The sequence below is a fragment of the Sceloporus undulatus genome, chromosome 6, assembly GCF_019175285.1.
Source record: "Sceloporus undulatus isolate JIND9_A2432 ecotype Alabama chromosome 6, SceUnd_v1.1, whole genome shotgun sequence".
NCBI classification, from domain to species: domain Eukaryota; kingdom Metazoa; phylum Chordata; class Lepidosauria; order Squamata; family Phrynosomatidae; genus Sceloporus; species Sceloporus undulatus.
The window spans coordinates 128,923,307-128,941,337 of NC_056527.1; the positions used below are offsets into that span (position 1 = coordinate 128,923,307).

The following is an 18,031-nucleotide window of genomic DNA, read 5'->3' on the forward strand; positions in this document are numbered from 1 at the left end:
GACAATATTGAGATAACACCTACATTGGCAGATACAAGGACCATAGATCTATAAATTTTAAGTATATTTTATTTGCTGAGGACTATTCAATCTGTGCTGTACTGTCAGACACAGGGGTAATCTGCACTCTGTTGTCAGATATGGATGTATTTGCAGTGGGAAAATTGGTGTTATTTACTATGGCAGTCAGAAAGATTAATAGTTAACTGTACACTCTTAAAGGAAATCAATTAATCTAAGAACATGAATGATATGCTTTGCTGGACAAGTGGGATTTCTATTTTGTCTGTTTTGTGTATTTTTATATACTTTCCTGCTAGAAGGTTTATATCTTGTCATTGAGTTTTGGTACTAAAAATGTATGGTATTGACTAATTGGTATAAACAATAAAAATTAATATGTATTGTGAAAGGAAAAACAGTCAGCACAAATGTGTGTATGATAGGAGACACATAGGATATACCAGTGATGGTGAACCTTTTAGAGACCGAGTGCCCAAAATACAACCCAAAACCCACTTAGTGACAAACTCTAGTGAACTCTGTGTTGGGATGATGGTGCATGTGCCCACAGAGAGGGCTCTGAGTGCCAACTCTGGCACACGTGCCATAGGTTCGCCACCACTGGGATATACAGTATTTCTATATATATCCTCTTTGTGTGAAATACAGATATAGACATGCCTTCCAGTTTGTCCCCCAAATTATGAGAATGTCCAGAAGAACCTACAGGGCTCCAGGTATATTGTTTAGTTTAGCATAATCCTGGATTCAACAGTTCAGCATGAGTTCTCCCCATCAACAGCATTAAAGTTGGACATTTTCTCTAGGGCAAGCCATAAATCAATCAAAAGGTGGGTGGGAAGCAGTCTTGAGAAAATGACCTGACAACAGGGATTATCTCACTGCCTTTACTCCCAGGCTCATCATGGGCTGAAACTTTTGCAAACGGGTGTTACTGCATCTCTCCATGCCCAGTCCAGAGGCATGACACACCTGATCTTGGCACCCCATTCCTGAATTGTACTCCTCCCGTATTTTGCAATGAATGGGAAATGCTTCCGGACTGGGCATAGAGGTGTGTGATAACACCCGTTTTTAAAAAGTGTTCAAAAGTTTCAGCCCATGCTGAGGTTGGGAGGAAAGCCAGTGTGATAATCTCCAGCCATTCAGAAGTGATTGAGTGCAGGCAGGCTCTTATTTCCTATCGCAGAACGTGACTGAACAAGGAGGAAAGGAATGGTTTCAAGAGCTGAATCTTTCAGCTTGCCTGCCATGATTAACAGGGTCAGGTTTGTTTGCCATAGCTTTGCTTGTTCATAATATATTATAGGGTACTAATATGGATAATTGGACATAGTCAAAAGTTCATTATTAGGGTTGTTGCTCACATTTCTTTGATGGTTAATGAGTGGATGAGAAAAAGGAGGAGAGACTGTGCTGGCACCTTTAAGGTCAGTCTCATGAGAACGGATGGTCAGTGAAGGGAAGGGCAATTGTGGGGAAAGGGGGAAAGTGAGTTTGGTTTAAAGTCAAAGGCTTTCATGGCCGGCATCCATAGTTTTTTGTGGGTTTTTCGGGCTATGTGGCCATGTTCTAGCAGAGTTTCTTTCTGACGTTTCGCTAGCATCGGTGGCTGGCATCTTCAGAGAATGCTTTGCCTGGAAAAATTGGGTGTATATGTACTGTGTGAGCCTGGGAATGCAGGAGTGATTTGCATGTGTCTTGTTCTGTGCTGATGGCCGGCCTCAGGCTGGGAGGCTAATGCAAAAGAAGATTAATGTCTGCTAATTGGTGATCAATTATCTGCTGGGAAAGCCCCTGACTTTGAATGGTTTCCTATTTGCATTTGCTGAGTCCTTATTTTGCTATTCTTCAGGACTGGTAGCCAAAAGTGAACAAAATTTGGATGTCTGCTGGAGTGGGGTGGAGTAGAGTGCTCTTCTGCTTCCCATAGCTTTGCTTGCTTATAGTGTATTATAAGGTACTGATATGGATAATGGGACACATATTCGCAAGTTAATTATTAGTGATATCAATGCACTGTGTGATGATATGGGAGAGTGCCTTCTCATCTGTGGCATCTCTGTTGTGAAATGACCTCCCCTTGGAGGAAATCAAAACTGTAGTCATTGTTATTAAAACCAGACAGCATACAGAAAATAGAAGAACAAAATGAATAATAACTATACCAAAGCATCTCATTTATTTATGCATCCAATTAAAAAAAATACTACCAAAGACAGTTAAGTGGTGAATACATAAGGCCAAAACTTGTTTTTAAAGACTTTCCCAACACTTCAGAGTCTAGTAAGATGGAGAGATGGGCCTTCCCAAAGATTTTATACACAGGAGCATTCACATTGGATTTTACTCTATATTTTCTTTCTGACATTCAGTATTTCCCTTCTGGCATTCAGTGTTTCCTAAAATAAATCTGCACGTAACTGTGTGCATTTGTCAAAGAAACTAATTACAAACGTAGAAAGAAGAGCAGAGGCTTCTGACCTGTGGAGAAAGCATCTCCCAGCATTTCTCAGGGAAAACAGCAGGTTTCTATCTAATGAAATTCACAACCTATCTTTTCAGTAGAGAGGGGGAATACCATATGGGAAGGAACAATGGTAGCAGACGATAGAAAGGGTGCTGACAAAAGATGAATGACAGAAAATACATTGTGTGAAAATTAATTGCGCTAACCATAAGGAGGCAACAAGACAGGATATCAAACCAAAATCAAACTGGGTTATTAATTTACTATAGCTTTACAAATTACGATTTCCTGTATTTGGCTGGAGGGGAGAAATTGTTTTAAATCTTTTAAGGTTTTTAAATCTTATCCATTCACATGTGAAAGAGTAAGGAAGTATAATGGGGAGAGTATGTGAGTCCAAGGCTTGTTACTAGACTCCAAAATACAGTATAGATGGTTCTTGTACCTTTAATGCTTATACAGAAGAGTGAATTTCAGCAAGTGTCACTTGTCACGCAACCAGGTAACAAGCAACACCTGCTGAAATTCCTGCTTCTACACATCCATTAAAGGTACAGGAGACCTCTTCAGTTTTCACTCTGGCAACCCAGACCACAGATTATCATTAGGCCTGAATGGGCCCTCTCTACCCAACTTCACAAGATTATTATGAAGATTAAAACCAAGTTACCCCATTCGTATATCATACATCAAGGGAGTGCTGTCGATGCACTGTATCTTGATTTCAATAAGACTTTGGACTAGGTTCCCCCATAATATTCTTGCAGGCAAGCTGTGGGCTAGGCAGCTTGCTTTTTGCTGCTCCAGAGACTAGAACATGAATCAAGTGACATGAAAAAAGATTCCACCTAAAACATTAGGAAGATATCTATCTATCTATCTATCTATCTATCTATCTATCTATCTATCTATCTATCTATCTATATCTGTTTGACCGTGGAATCGATTGCCTTGGAGGGTGGTGGACTCTCAATCTTCGGAGATCTTTAAACAGATGTTGGATGGACATCTTTAGTTGTGCATGGCAGACTAGATGGCTCCCATGGCCCCTTCTGAATCTAAAATACTATGATCTTTTCAGGAAAAGTGGGATATAAATGTGAAAAAGCCGGTTTCTGAAATCCTCTCTCCTCTCAGCCTTGATGGTTTAGATGCACACCTACAGAGTCCTATAAACCTGCTCTAGGCTCTAATGCAGGATGATGGTGGGAAGAGGATTTCTAGTAAGCATCATATTAGACAGGTCTTTCCTTCTCAACCATGTGTCCAATTTAAACTGTATGACACCTCTCCCAACCACTCCTGCGTACTCAGTCTGTTTGTGAATCCTTTTTAAAGTCCTTTTTTAGGCTTCTGTTTTTCCTCCTTTCAAGTACATTAGTTTCTATGGAAACAATGTCGTCATGGGTACCTTCTAGATAGGTTTAGAAACAGCCACAAGTGCAAAAAAAAAAAAAAAAAAAGGGGGGGGGGGGGGGAGGTAGAGAAAATAAAATCAGATTATTATATAATGGAGCTAAAACAGGTGCCACAGCTTTGGAAATCCTGGATAGGTATATAGTAGGTACATGGGCACCGTGAAGCAGGAAGTTTTTTGCTTATGCATTAAGCTTTAGTTTTAAATAACATGTCCAGCGCATGATGCAGCATCCTTTGTCTTGAAGCTGAGATAGACAAAGAGTATACATTTTTTTAGCTATAGGCACACTTCAGTTAACAAAGCCTCTGACAAAGAAGCTCCTTTTTACAAAGTCTTTTTGTGGCTGGCCAACTTCCCTTTGGACTTTATCAGATGGGGGGAAATCGGGGGTTAAACAGCGAAAATCATGTGAAAACTGTGCAATCGCGATTAACATTTTCACACAACATCACGATTAAAGTGCCACTATCCTGGGAATGAACAGGCAATAAACAGCGACAAATTATTCAAGGGAAAATCCTGTGAATGATTTGTTGCTGTTTATTGCCTGTTTATTCCCAGGATAATGGCTCTTTAATGGTGATATGTGTGAAAATGTTAACTCAGGCAGCTGTTAAAATAAATGACAAGTCCTTGCAGATCTCTTAGAAGCCACCAGTTTCATTACATTATGTACAGTCCACATTTTCCTCAAAGCTGATACTCAAGGTAGCTTACAACATAAGTGAATGAATTTATTATACGGCACATGGCCAGCACCAAAATATAGCAAAATTACAAAAAAGTAACATCAGGTGTACTGCTGTTGCACAAATATATATACATTCTACTCCAACAGAGATGTATATCCTCTATATATCCATAAGTGAAATTAATGTGCACATAAAAACACATGTGTCTAAAAACATACAAAATGTTAGCAATAAGCAATGTATAACATTGCAACAATTTAAAGCAAGCAAATATTAACAGCAGGATGTGTATTTCATGCTTTCAAGTCATTTCCGACTTATGGCAATCCTAAAGTGAGTCTATCATGGGGTTTTCTTAGCAAGATTTGTTCAGAGGAGATTTGCCATTGCCCGCTTTGATCTTTTGGAAAAGCGGTATATAAATAAAATTTATTATTATTATTATTATTATTATTATTATTATTCCCTTGTGGCTGAGAGAGTGTGACTTGCCCAAGGTCACCCAGAGGGTTTCATGGCCAAGTGGGAATCGAACACTGGTCTCTAGAGTTGTAGTCCAATGTTCAAACCACTAATGCACATTAAAATGCCCTTTTCTGGTGAAACAATTGGTTTACAAAAGCCTGCTGGAATAAAAGGATTTTTACCTGCTCCCCAAAAAAGAACTGCAAAGGAGGAGTCAGCATAGCTCCCTTCGCCTGCTCCCAGAGTCTTGTAGCACCCACAAAACATTCCCACTATATCTGAATGAGAAGGTGGCAGGATTGAGAGAATCACTCCTCCAAAGATGTTAGTCCTTGGGCAGTCTCATATCAGGAGATATGGTACTTCAGATAGCCTGTATCTAGGCTGTATATGATTTCATACATTGGGCCCATACAGACAGGCCAAAATAAGGCTGCTTCAGGTCACTTTGGAAGTTTGCTGTTTATATGACACATACATCTTAAGAGGCCAGAAGCTGTGCTAAAGCTGCACTCTAGTCCTTAGAACTGGAGCGTGGCTTTGGCGTGGCTTCTGGACTCTTAGGATGCATGAATCATTTAAACAGCATACCTCAAAGTGGCCTGAAGCAGCTTTATTTTGGCCTGTCTGTATGGGGCCATTGTAACTATTATGATTTGTGCTCAGAAACCGATTCTACAGTCAGCAGACTTGTTATAACAAGGAACTTGTGCATTTCCTGTTAACAGTCTGGCTGCAGCTCTCTGGGCCAGCTGAAGTTTCTGAATACTCTTCAAAGGCCGCCCCACGTGGAATGCAATCTAAATTGGATGTAACTAAGACATGTGTCTCTATGGGCGAGTGAGGCATAGTAGAGCATACTCATTTGAACTGTGCAGATGTATTCTTAGCCTCTGTTGAAACCTAAACTGAATCTTGGGTTGAATACTGGAGTACACCCAAATAGCAAATCTGTGTCTTCAGAGGACGTGTAAACTCATCTGTCCAGCACAGCTTGAATACCTGTTTCCCAATCTGTTTTATGACTGGCCAGGAGCACTTCTATCTTGTGTAGATTAAGTGTCAGTTTGGTTGCCCTCAACCAGTCCATCACTGCCAACTGCCAACAGTGAAGCAGCTTCACAGTTGTATTGAGTTTACTTGGATTGAGATGGTAAAGAGAAATAGCTATTCAGTTGGCAGAGGGAGAGCCAGAATCCCAATCCACAGTAAAATACATAAAGCTGTGCAGCTGACACTTTCCAAAGATAGTATTTCTTATTTGTTATGTGTATATCCTGCCTTTCCTATTGTGAGTAAACACTATATTGAAATACCGTCGGCCCTTCTTATCCACGGATTTTTTTATGCACAGATTCAAGCATCCACGGTTTGAAAATGTCCCAAAAAAGAATAAATTTGAAATATCAAACCTTGATTTTCCATTTTGTATAAGGGACACCATTTTGCTATGTCATTATATTTAATGGGACTTGAGCATCCATGGATTTTGTTATCCATGGGGGATCTTGGAACCAAACCCCAGTGTATAACAAGGGTCCACTGTAGCTGCTTGCATGTTGATGGTGTTGCTTTCTTGCATAGAGATCCATATGTCAATAATCTGCTCTTAGTATTACTTCTTCTTGTTGTTGTGTGCCTTCAAATCATTTTCTACTTACAGCGACCCCCAAGGTGAAGCTATCATGGGTTTTTTCTTGGAAAGTTTATTCAGAGGGGGGTTGCCCATTGCCATCCTCTGTAGCTGAGAGAGTGTGACTTGCCCAAGGTCCCCCAATACATCACACATGGCTTTCTGTTTAATGGGTACTTTAAATGCTATAGGATTGTGAGAGTCCATGTATCTGATTAGAGTGCTGTACTGGGAATCAGGCGATCCAGGTTCAAGTTCCCTCTGAGCTGTGACATTCACTGGATTCATTCACTGCTGGTTGAGGTTACTCTCAGGTTTCACTGGTGGGCAGGAGTGCATGTGCACAGTTGAAGCTTGTGTGCCAGCCAAACCTGTTTCTTGAGACCTCAAATCTGGCCTCAGTGACACATGCCTTAGTTACATTGCACAAGGTTGCGAGTTCAAGACCAGCAAAAGGGTCCAAGCTCGACTCAGGCTTGCATCCTTCCGAAGTCGCTAAAATGAGTACCCAGACTGTTGGGGGCAAATTAGCTTACTTGCTAATTAGCTTACTTGCTGTTCACTGCTATGATCTTTGGAATAGCGGTATATAAATAAAACAAATTATTATTAACAAATTTACATTGGATTACAGTAATGCACTCTATGCAGGTCTGCCTTTAAAGAGTGTTCAGAAACTACAACTGGTCCAAAGAGCTGCAGCCAGATTGGGGATATGGGGATGTAACCTCACTTAATGGTGGAAGAGGAATATCACATGATATGCATTGCATCTCATACTGTAATGAAATAGCAGGATGAGCTGGATGAGGGGAGAGTGTGTTTTGCACGCTAGTCCAGAACCTTGTATCAGAATGTTTTCCCTTCCGAAAGTAACTAAAATTGCCATTTTAATTATATATTAGGAACAGCAAGGTTTACTTTTTAAAAAGCTATGATTTTTAGGGGTTTTGAACTATAACTTCCTGCTTTTTAAATGATTATTTTAAGGCCCGTACAGACAGGCCAAAATAAAGCTGCTTCAGGTCACTTTGGGGGTACCTCCAAAGTGACCCAAAGTAGCTTTATTTTGGCCTGTATGTATGGGCCTCTAGTTGTTTATGGGGTAATAGGAAGGTAAAAATGTTATGACTTTTGAGGGGCTTTGAAGTATAACTATAAATGCTTTATGAAAGTAATTTCCCAAGCTGTGCTCAGAATTTTGTGTCAAAGATCTTGAACTCTTCCCCAAAGGACTACACTTCCTAGGACTCCATGTGATCAAGGAATGGCTGCTGAACGCATGTAAATCTGTAATATAGATATGTTTCATATGCCAGTTGAGAAGTGGGTGTTCATGACAAGCAGGAGGATTTGGTAGACTTCCACACTCTCTTGGCCATGCTGACTACATATGGTGCAGCAATGCTGATGTATCTGACCCTTGGAAGTGAGGCATCGTCAAGCATGGATTTCAGCAGAGAGCACAAGCCCTAATCGTATCTTTGGCAGAGCATGCATCCTGTTTATAAGCACTGATCCTGCATTTGTGTTTCTTGTTAGACATTTTCTCCTCATAAGAACTTTTAGAAGCATAATCATGAAATTACAACTAAGTACCTTCCTCAGTCCTTCTGTTCTAGTGAGGATTAGTATAATACCTAAAAGCATGGGAAATATTACTGAATATATTTTCCCTTGGGGAAGCTGTCTTTTCTGACCTACCCATAGAGAGAAGAGGGTTCCTTTACCACATAGATTTTTCTCATCAGTTTCACTGGACAGTCAAATTTTCATTTTAGCAGGACTGGCTCAGGACATTTTACTGCTTGAAACACAGCTCAACTGCTGTTCCAAATACAGATGTGAACTGCACTGGAAGTTGAACGTTATTTCAAAAATAGAGACTGTAAAGTATTCTCCATTGCATCTGAGGGACAGCAGGTTAGATGCTACTAGAGGGGGAAAGAATGGCATTGGATGCATGTTCTTGTCCAAGTAATTCCCTATTCAACTGTTTTCTGAGCCTGCTCCTCTCTCTAATCTGCCAATCTGGGGTTGATGTATGCAAAGAATGCATTGTACACGGCTCGTGTTTTGGAGGGCCATGAAATATATGAATAAGGTTCTTCACTACACCTAATGGCAGCAGGTTGATGTAAGTGGTATGGCAAGGTTATGTGGCACACACAGCTTTGGTCTTCAAGAAAGGAGAAATGGTTCTCCAGGGAAACAGTGGTGTGTGTGTGTGTGTGCCATTGCAGTTATCAGCATTTACTTTCAAAGGACAATGTTTGCCTTTCTGTTTCAGACAACAGAATGTCTTTGGATAGCCCTGCAGACATATTTATACTACATTAGCAAGTGAAGAAAATTGTAAGCCTCCAATGATTTGTGGTAGAACTGCAAAATTCAGTTGCTATACTAGTTATCTGTGAGGTTGTTGCTTAACTGTTCTATTTTTAAACCTAGGCTGTGACTCATTCTAATGAACTATGGCCTGTTACAGACTGCCAAAATAAAGCTGCTTCGGGTCTCTTTGGAGGTATGTTGTTTAAATGATGTATGCATCCTAAGAATCCGGAAGATGCACCAAAGCTGCACTCCAGTGCTTAGGACTGGAGCATGGCTTTGGTGTGACCTCCAGACTCTTAGGACCCATGCATCATTTAAACAGCATACCTCCAAAGAGACCCGAAGCAGCTTTATTTTGGCGGTCTGTAACAGTTTTCTTGAATTTAATTTTTACTTCTGTATAATACCCCAAATGACTTTTCTTGATATTTATAGGAAGCCTTCCATATTATATTCATAAGAAAAATTGCTGAGCTTATTATATAGTTGATTGTAGAACTGTAAGGATAAAGTCTTGCATTTTATTTTATCATAAGTCAAAAGTTTAATTACTATGGGAGATTTGTGGATCTTCTACTGTATGATTTACAATTTTTCTGGGGGGGGGGAAATAAATATCAGATAGAGATTAAATTGTATTATTATACTGTTAAGACATGTATGAATAAATGCCAGAAAACTTGTTTTAATTTTCTGTCATTGCAGCTTGTTAAAATACATTTCCACTCTTTAGGAAAATACAGCTGTGTTCTAAAGTGTTTTTGTATGTCTGAGTAGAAAAGATTGTTGAGCGACAAAGCTCTGTGCTTTGTAGGAGCTGTGTACTACACTTTTTCTTTGTTTTGAATAGGGGTTTGGAGTCAAATGTCATGAAAGAGAGTCACTAGCAATTGCACTAAAACCCAGAGCTTGGAAAAATTGTTTTTCTGGACTACAGCTCCCATAATTCCTCAGTCAACAACCATGCTGTCTGGATAATTCTGGAGGTTGTGGTCCAAAATGCAGTTTTTTCAGGATCTTTTAAAAATTGAGCTTTTGTGTTCAGATGCACCAGTTACCTAATTTGGGAAACAAGCTACTGTAAAAGCTTCAGCATTTCTCCTTGGCTTCTGAGTGGCTAGTTTTAGAAATAGGATGCTGGACTAAATGAGCATTTAATCAAATCCGGGAAGCCTAGTCTTATCTGCTTAATTTATAACCTAATTTCCTCCCAGCTGTTTTACAAGAGTTTGGCTCAGGAATTGATTTACAGGCAGGCTGGTACTTACAGTTGATCAAATATTACTTTAAAGACCCATGCCCTTGGAATTTCAGGGCAAGGTAGTGATATGAAGGAACAGGATCCAGTATGGTCTAGATGCTTTCCAGCTTCCGACAAGTGCAAAATGATGTTCCACTCTATTCTATACACAGAGGCAGGATGGACTGGCAATGGGATAGCATCTTCCACCATACCTGAAAGCAGCAGATTAGGTGAGGGTATTCCAGACAAGCTGTATTGCACACACAGTTCTGTGCTCCAAGAGAAGTGAGTAGGAAGGGGACCACTGAAAATGACTGGTAGGCTGCTACCACAGCTCCCAAGCATCTGCAAACTTAAGCTGTTTCCCAATCTGTTTCATGATAGCCGGGGGGGGCAGGATGGCAATTTAACATACCAGGATATGTCATGGGAAAGGAGGAAATTATATTCCAGAGATGGATAGTTCAACTTTAGGATTTGTCACATTGCTACCTTACATGTGTGCATGGACTCTACTAACATGAGATTTTTATGTACTTTAATGCACAAGGCAAAGGAGGGGAATGTTCCAACTAAACGTTATGAGGTAATACTTTCCCTTGTGTAATATATCATTTGTGTTCCTTTACAGTTCGCCTCCATGACAGCATATCTGAGGAAGGCTTCCACTACCTCGTCTTTGATTTGTAAGTATATCAGCCAATAGATCAATATATCCTCCAGGTTTTTGCACTTGATGCTGTTTCCCTGTCAGACAAACTCATTCTGAAATTAACCTGGAATCCCCTTGGTTTCAAATGTGTTCCTATGTATTTCAGTAGCAGAGTGCTGTACAGCCACACTCCTTCTGTACTCTGGATAGCCTCTTTATGCTTCCTTTTGAGTAAAGGTGGTCTGTTGTCTGGGCAGTTAAGCCAGTGGTGGAAGCCTGGTCAATGTGAGTGAAAGAGGGTTGCAGCAGCAGCTATTCCAATAGCATGATAGGGTGGGTAGGAAGGAGCCGGGAAAAAGATAAAGACGCTGGTGACTCAGTACCTCTAACATGTTTTGTCCAGTGTTGCTAAACAGCTGTTTAGACACCAATATGCCTGTTATGAGCCACAGAGGACTTCAAACCTCCATTGGCTCAAGGGCTCCAGACAGTGATCCTGGCTTGTCCTGCTCTCCTTTCCTTTTGTTGGGATAGCTGTAGGCCATGTCCTGTGTTGACTGCCTTTTGCAAAAGTGTCTGGGGGCTTGCAGAGACATTGTGTGCTTTGCTCGACTGCCTCTCACTTCATTCCACATATAGAAGCTGGTGATCTCATCTCTCCTGCTCTCTGACAGCTCCAGTTAAGCAGTGTGCTATATTTAGCTCTCCTCTGAGTCAGTACAGCTCCTGCTTCTCTTTCGCGGGAGTCACACAGACCTTGGCATGTCCCTAGCTTGCAGCAAGAAGATTGAGAGCAAAATGCAAGGTTTAGTCCCAGGCTGCATGGCAAAAGACTCTTGTGGCAGCTGTGGGTTGGGCCAAATGCTGCATACCATGTCCAGTCTATTGGTACATATAGTCTATGGGAAACCAATGCATGCTAAATGCATGCCTTCCCTCATTCTAAAATTGTTGCCTGGACTGTGCATTAGCTCTCTTCCCTTTATCTTCTTCCTCTTCTGCCTGTCTTTAATGGTATTATATGTAAAAAAAAATCACCCTGAACAGTGAGATCCACACAGAAGGAGACTGTGGGAAAATCCATAGTTAACGTTATTAGAAAACTGTTGTTTCCAATACTGGTTTTTATAGATTTATTATTGCGGCACATGGCCAGCACAAAATAATAAAATGTTTACAAAAATTACATTGCATTGCATCCTGGAACTTCCTGGAAATGAGGTATACTTTTAAGTTGACTGCTTTGCTTTGCTATTGCTCATCTAAAGGACCCTCCTGGATGTAAAGTGCATTTGAACTGATAGTCATCATTAGACCTCTCAAGCTTGTTAGTTAAAGTATCTGAGAATCACAGACGTTCAGCATATCTGGTTAATAATCTGGCATAGCCCTCCATTTTGTTAGACACCTTTTCAAGTCATGTTTTTTGCCGCAGGCTTCTTTCTGCCAGTTGTAGCTGTGGCAAAATTATAATGTTGGAAAGGGTTCTTTATATGTGCCTGCATAAGGTAAACTGACACATATACAGCACTAATTGCAGACTCTCTTCCTTACCTTTCCTATTAGTTTCAAGAATGGCTTGTCACTGACTCTCCCCATGAATTAAAATTGGAACGGGGGCGCATATCCCTGTGCTTTCTTCCATTAGATTTTGCAGTGAAACACATGAAGTAAAGTCTACGCAAAAGAGGATTTCAGTTACCTTAATAGTTCTGGTTTGCAGACAAATAGCTGCAGATATTTTTGGTGCTGGGAAAGTGAAATGGAAAGAGGTGGCTGTCAGAGAAGCAGCCATAACAACATTTCCCCTGCAAATCCATGGAGTTGTTCTCTTGGCTGTCACACGAGAGGCCATGAGAGTTCTTCGTAGTCAGGTGACCAACCAGCAAACAGTAGAGAGGGAAGAAGTGGGTTGCAGGCGTTACAGCTGTAGCCCTGTGTGGGTGGAAGAGAGAGAGAGAGAACAAGATTTAGAGCTGCAGTGACAGCGTGGAAAAGGCACAGTGAACAGTTTAGGGAAGGCACGCAAAGCAATTTATCCTGTGCTTTCAATCTTGCGCCCTTTGTGCACAGCTACCCATCTAGTGACAACCTTTCCTGGGCAATGACAAAGGAAGATTTCACCCAGTGCCTAATTTTTAACATTTCTAATTCTAAATTTGAGTATCAGTTATCTACGTAGCTGTTATGGTGCCTAGTTCCTGTTGTTTGTTGTTGGGTGCCTTCAAGTAGTGTCCAACCTATGGTGACCCTAAGGCAACCCTGTCATGGGGGGTTTCTTGGCAAGATTTGTTCAGAGGAGGTTTGCCATTGCCTTCCCCTGAGGCTGAGAGCATGTGAGGCTGAGAGCATTGCCCAAAGCCACCCAGTGGGTTTTATGGTTGAGCTGAGATTCAAATCCTGGCCTCTAGAGTCATAGTCCAGCACTCAAACCAATACGCCACACTGCATCTGAGTTTCTGCATAACTGTATCATTATCTTTTATACCTTTTCCGTCCTCCTTAAAACATGTACTTATTGGTACCTCTGTTGCTCAATTTCTAATCAAGTGCCAGTATAGGAGATGGGTAGATCATGAAGGTCTTCCTAGAATGTGGGGAGGTTGTACTTTTGGATTACAACTCTCAGAATCTCCATCCTGATTGAGGGATTTTGGAGCTTGTGGTGCAAAAAAGTAATTTCCCCACTTTTTGTTTGTTTTCACTGATTACTGTCAGTGCCAAGAAACACTAGGCAAAGTGGCCTTAGTGATCCTATCCCTTACTCTTGTCTATTTGCTTGCCTTCTCCTTCTAGGCATAGTCTACATGGCACCCATATGGAAAGTGCAACCTGAGTGGCAGCAGCTGGTCTATTTCCTCATTTTCATTATTTCCTCAATCTGAGACAAATGAACAGTCAGTGGCAATTAGAAGTGGCTAAGCAGGATCTAAAGAGCCCACAGGTTGCCAACAATACCAATGCCTGGTACTAGCTCTGTATATTTTCCTGGCAAAATGGAAGCCAAATGCAAACCTTTCCCTTTTGGGAGGGAGGGAATAGCGATCACAAGCAAATCAAGTTTAAGAAATGGGATGCCGAAAAGTAGTACTCGACACAAGCCTCTTCAGTTTTTCAGGAACAGCTGGGCTAGAACACCCTCAAGAGGGCACTGTGAGAGATTTCAGTCTTTGGTTGAACTCTGGACTATGTTGTGTTGCAGGGTCACAGGTGGTGAGCTCTTTGAAGACATTGTTGCCAGAGAATACTACAGTGAAGCTGATGCAAGGTGAGTGGCACATCCATCTTCATTTGACCCCTTCCATCCTTCTTCCTTTCCCACCCCACCCCTTCTTTCTGTTCCCTGATCCCATGCCAGCTTGTACCTGTGCAACATTAACTCATCCATGACCAGGGGCAGAGGGTTGGACTCCAAAATATCACAAAGGCTTACAGCAAAATTCGTAAGCCCTTTGGCACCAGTGGTTGCCATGATGTACCCCATTGCCACATGCAGTGCCGAGCTCCCTCTATGGCTTTTCTGTCTGATTATCAGATTGCTTCAGACATGGGGGCTTGTGTTCCTTTGACAGCCATGATAAAGATTACATTTTGGCAGATTACACTTTATCTCATTGTGCTGCTGAAGAGGCGAGGAAAAGATGCCCCCTCCCCCTTTACATCAAGGTACAAGAACTCTATTTTCTTATTGCATCTGGTTATCTTAAGAAAACCCCCTTAAAATGGGTGGCTACCATAGCTACTCTATACTCAAGAAAAGTGTGGAAGGCAGGAGAGATTTGGCCAAGAGCTGGCTGACTGAAGCATGTTTTTCTACAGCTGAGGTTGAGTATCTTAAGATCCAAATGGGCACAGCACTTGATGGAGACAAAAAGAAGGTGGCTAAGGTCGATGCTTTCATTCTTCAGCTCTTTGAATGCGATTCAACTTCACATTGACTTTGTTTTACTTGGCTAGACTATATGGACATGGATGCTTTCATAACTGGGGCTGAGAGTGAAAAAGGAGAGTCAGTGCAATGGTAGCAATGAATGGAAAGAACACAGTTGCTCAGTATTAGACTCTGCTGATGAAGAATGTGGATAGTTAGTGAGGAGCTCAGGGCTTCAGGAGTCAGCAGTTCAAGAGTTGCAAAAAAGAGCAGCATCCTTACTTTGTCTATTTGGAAAAATACAAGAATGTAATACAGCGGCAGGTGATGTTCAAACTCACGAGTAAAAAGAATCCAACCCTTTGAATGGTGCAAAGGAACAAAGATTGTGCTTTGGAATCAAAAAGATATCAGCCAGTCAGAACTAGAAGTGACATAGCAAACCAGTAAAGGCGCAACTATTAACCAAAAAAAGTGTTTGGACTACTTTTTGTGCTAATGAAGCAATTGCCACTCATTCATATTTGCTTTCCACAATGCTTTAGGAATGGAGGAACTATAGACAAAAGGTGGGACCGTGTGAGAAGAGCTATGGCACCTTCAGAGGACATTTTGTGTGTGACTCTTGGTGGTGTGACTCTTCTACATGGTTCTACCAGTCCTATGTGGTTCCCAGAATTGCGGAAAATAGCCACGGAGGAGTGACAAGCATTCTGTTTCTGTAATATGAAACTCACTCCACTCTTTTAATACAGATTCTAAGGTCCATGGGGCAGGTCCCTGACTTTTTGATTATCGATGCAACTATGTCAGCAAGAAAGGAGAATGAAAATAATGCTGTGTTGTGTTTGAGTATCTCTGAACGTGGCAGTGAACCAGGGATCCCTTTAATAAAGTTTTATTTAAATGAAGCCTCCTTCTGCACTGGATGTAGCTACATCCTCACTGGAGCAGTCAACTAGTTCCTTCTCATAAAATTAATAAGATAAAGGTAGGCCTAGCTGATAAGAAAGCATGCTCTTTCATTCACTAGAAGTCTCCCCGGGATTAAAAGCAGCGAAATATGGATGACACTGGTGTGACCCCACTGAGTATATTGGAGAGCTGTCTGACAAAAACAGAAATTGGTAGCTAATCTTATGTGTCCACTAGGATTTTGCCAAACACAGATTCACTTTGGTTATGTGTCCATTGCCAAACTGAAATTGACAAAGACACATGTCTCTGTGTTGTAGGAGAACTGTAAAATTTGTCCAGTCAGTAAGTACAGCAGTTTGTGCTTATGTATGTGTATGCCTTCAAGTCACCTGTTGACGTATGGCAGCCCCATTAATTTCATAGGGTTTTCTTAGCTGGTAAGGAATTTCCTGTGTAACCCATTTCTCTTGAGGAAGGGTATAGCTGTTGACTGTGTTATTTGTTATCTATCATAGCAGTCAGGTTTACACTGGTGCCTCGGGTTACGAAATTAATTCGTTCCGCCATTCCTTTCGTAACCCGAAAATTTCGTAACCCGAAAAGGCTTTCCGTTAGCACTGGAAAGCCTATAGCTGCACTTTGCAGCATTTGAATTTCGCGCCGAAATGAATTTCGTAACCCGAAAAATATTTCGTAACCCGAAACAGTTTTTGCCAATCCAACTTTTTCGTATCCCGGAAATTTCGTAACCCGATCATTTCGTATCCCGAGGCACCAGTGTAGTTAGTTTTGAGCCCTTGCAAGAGGCCAGGAACAGCTAGCGGCAATAACACTTCCCATAACTGAAACAGGAGGACAGAGCATATTCATGAAGTCATGGAAATCACATAATCCATTCCTAAAATCTCTCAAAGGAGCCAGCGCTTGTAGACATGGGAGAAATGTCAATTTGTGGTGGGTTGTGCAGGCTTTCAAATATGAAAGATGTAGTCCAAGTGCTTGGGGCATAAAGAAAAAGGTTTGGCAGTGGACTGAGTTAAGGTGGTGCAAGAGATAGCCTTGATGACATGAGGCTAATAAATGCATTTGTCAATGAGGTTATTTATGCCCAGATAATTTTACAAAAGCACTGCAATAGGGGATGGGGAGACGACAATATAAACTTTATGAAGTGGCTGTGGAACATAAAGCAGGGCTAGAATTTGCAATGTATTTTTTTAAAAAAAATTAACTGGACTTACTAACTATTAGGACTGTGGACTGCAAGAGATCATGGTTTGGTTTTTGCCTTGGTTTCTTGGATTTTCATTTACATCCAGTCCAATTCGGCATCACTGATGTTCCCCTTCCTGTTTTGGTCCTAGTGTTACTTGGCTTCCTACTATTTATTATAATTTTACATTTCTTCTTTAATTTCTGAGGTTCAGATGGATGTTAGGACCTTCATGGGCTTTGGGAGAGACCCCAGCCAGAAGAATAGAGTGAGCTTGTATGCTTCTCTTTGCCTCTCAGATTCAGAGCAGCTTATCAAGGATCTGTCACTATTGATCAAATATTTCAGGCCCTTTGGATGCTTGGCATCACTTGCCTGGCACAGTAGCATTCTCCCTCCTCGCTTGCCTGCACCTGGCTCTTTTTGTGGAATATTGGACCAGCCTTCCTACAATACTGTAGTAACACAAGTTCACATTGCCTCTTTTTGTGCAGTTTCATTGATTCCCCTTTGCAGGTGTGGTTGGGGAGGGGGAAAGCAGGTAAAGTGGTATTGTCAAGAGCCCCCTGCCCTCCCTAAGACTATGAGAGGAGGTAGAAAGAGAACATCATCCATCACTGTGACTAGCATAGTGGAATCTGGATTCAGGTGTGTTCTTGTCTCCCTCAACCTCTTTGTCTTCAGATGTGTGGACTAAGATTCTGATCAGGCCAACCCAGAATGGGCAGTGATCAGAAATGATGGGAGCTGTGACCCAAAACCAAACTGAAAGTTTAGTTTAGATGGCATAAGCAGAACAGATGAAAGAGGTTGGCCTAGTTCTTATGTACATGGTGTCCTCTCTTCTTCCTCGTCTTTAAAGTGGGTTCTTCCTGTGGAGCCTGCAGGTCTAGCCTTTGTCGGGTGGCTTTTCTCCATTTGATTTTCAGCTTTTAATGTCACTGTAAGAGTAAATGGCATAATAAAATCAGCAACAACAATGGCTTTTTCCTTTGCGATTTTCACCACAATCCTGAAGATACCTTTATTTAAAAGTAAATCCCCCTGATAACAGTTAATCTCATGTATGTGTCCATAGGATTTCTGCCTTGGAGGT

General features: G+C 41.3%; 1 protein-coding gene across 9 annotated transcripts in view; it reads left to right on the forward strand.

The window, feature by feature from the left end:
- The window catches only part of CAMK2B (calcium/calmodulin dependent protein kinase II beta), a 165,160-nt gene that overhangs the window by 63,870 nt on the left and 83,259 nt on the right, over window positions 1–18,031 (forward strand). For all 9 annotated transcript variants that reach the window (XM_042477023.1, XM_042477024.1, XM_042477025.1 and 6 more), the window contains exons 4-5: window positions 10,913–10,967; window positions 14,136–14,201. In XM_042477023.1, coding sequence (XP_042332957.1) covers window positions 10,913–10,967; window positions 14,136–14,201 — 121 coding nt within the window. The remainder of the gene's footprint in view (window positions 1–10,912; window positions 10,968–14,135; window positions 14,202–18,031) is intronic.